A 1,666-nucleotide genomic window follows, 5' to 3' on the forward strand; every position below is an offset into this window, starting at 1 on the left:
AAGTTCATATTTGCATGAACTTATTTAAAGTTATTATAAATCTCTTTGGGAGTTAGATATAAATTTAAATCATAAAATTCATTATCTCAAACCCAACTCAAAAGAAAATATTAACATGATTAAATTTTAATATTAAAATTAATTAATCTATTTAATATTTAACATTCTTTTTCCTAAGAATTAATAATGTAAACACTATTACTTAAAAGCTTAAATTTTTAAGTCTAAATTTTGTATGCATGAAATTCGTACCAAAGCTGTATTTAAGGCAAATATTAGCCACAGCCTACAGGGACGATGGAGATCCCAACTCCTCCAGAACTTTCTCTCACGTTCCAGCAGTGCTCTGGAACTTTCTACACTTCTCTCCGCCTTGTTCCCCACGTTGCCTTCTCCTATATAAACCCTTTTTGCTTCTCTCTCTGCAACGAATTTTGCAAGACAAATTACAATCACAGTTACTGAAAACTCTCCTACGACAATGGCCTCATCAATTGCCCTGCGACGAGCTGCGCCTGCGACCCTTCTCGGCAGGCTCCTGAATGGAATCCGCTCTGCATCAATTGCGCCCTCAGTCACCCGCTCCTTCAACACGAATGCTCAGAGGAGCAGCTTCGACGACGACGAAGACCGCAGCGTCGCCGTCGACCGCCAGTCCGATCGCTCTATCTCTCGCCGCCGCGACACCCTTCCCGGTTTTTTCTCAGGTAGTTGTCATCTCGCTCCGCGGCGCGAACCTGTCTCTGCGATTAGTCTTACCTAGTTCTTGAAATTTGGGGAATTTTGGGTCTTAGGTTCTATTCCTGATTTGATTGCGACGTTCTTTGATTTTGTGTTTCAGATGTGCTGGACCCGTTCTCCCCATCGCGAAGCGTGAGCCAATTGCTGAACTTGATGGACCAGTTGATGGAGAACCCATTTGTGTCGGCGTCGAGGGGGATGGGGAGGAGAAGCTGGGACGTGAAGGAGGACAACGATGCTCTCTTTCTGAGAATGGACATGCCTGGGCTCGGCAAGGCGGACGTGAAGGTGTCGGTGGAGCAGAACACACTGATCATCAAAGGCGAAGGAGAGAAGGAAGCGGATGAGGATGAAGACGTGCGGAGGTATTCCAGCAGGATCGAACTCCCTCCGAATCTGTATAAGGTCGATTCCATCAAGGCGGAGATGAGGAACGGCGTGCTTAAGGTTGTAGTGCCGAAAGTGAAGGAGGAAGAGAGGAAAGAGGTGCATCAGGTGAAGATCGAGTGAGGATCGAGAGTGATGGTTGGTGTTTTGGTTGCAGGGTTTTAGAGCGGGGTTTAGAGCATGTTTTGTTTTGGATTTCTAAGTGTAATAGATTTCCTGCTTCAATGAATATTATTAGTTCAATCAACATTCATCACGAGCAACCCTCCTCTGTGTAGTGTAGGGACAGAGTTTACACAAATTTTGTAATGGATGAGAAGACTTCTCCCGCATTTGTTTGGGAGGGGAAGATGATCCATGACTATGAGTCAGGCATCTTCATTAGTGCATCCGCGTACGTAAGAAGGGGCGAGATTGGAGTTTGCAAATTTTTGTAGTATTTAGTTTGTGAAATAAAAATGAAAAAATAATATGAAAATGGGGAAAAACACACAGAATCTAATTTATTATTTTGATAGAATAACGATAAATAGAGAAA

At 43.3% G+C, this 1,666-nt stretch overlaps 1 protein-coding gene across 2 annotated transcripts; it reads left to right on the forward strand.

Annotated features, from left to right (window-relative positions):
- The first annotated feature begins 235 nt into the window (after positions 1-235).
- On the forward strand, positions 236-1,377 carry LOC131163730 (small heat shock protein, chloroplastic). Of its 2 annotated transcripts, none has more exons than XM_058120431.1 (2): positions 236-710; positions 842-1,377. In XM_058120431.1, the coding sequence occupies exons 1-2, from the start codon at positions 482-484 to the stop codon at positions 1,249-1,251; spliced, it is 639 nt and encodes a 212-aa protein (XP_057976414.1). In that variant the 5' UTR covers positions 236-481; the 3' UTR covers positions 1,252-1,377. The 2 variants fall into 2 exon arrangements, with proteins under 2 accessions (XP_057976414.1, XP_057976415.1); XM_058120432.1 differs by having other exon boundaries at positions 236-707.
- Positions 1,378-1,666: the final 289 nt, after the last annotated feature.

The sequence above is a fragment of the Malania oleifera genome, chromosome 9 (genome assembly GCF_029873635.1).
Source record: "Malania oleifera isolate guangnan ecotype guangnan chromosome 9, ASM2987363v1, whole genome shotgun sequence".
Taxonomy (NCBI): domain Eukaryota; kingdom Viridiplantae; phylum Streptophyta; class Magnoliopsida; order Santalales; family Ximeniaceae; genus Malania; species Malania oleifera.

Coding starts and splice junctions, on each gene's coding strand:
- LOC131163730 (XM_058120431.1), top strand. CDS start 482: ATGGCCTCATCAATTGCCCTGCGACGAGCTGCGCCTGCGACCCTTCTC. Junction 711..841: donor TCCCGGTTTTTTCTCAGGTA/GTTGTCATCTCG, acceptor TTTGTGTTTCAG/ATGTGCTGGACCCGTTCTCC.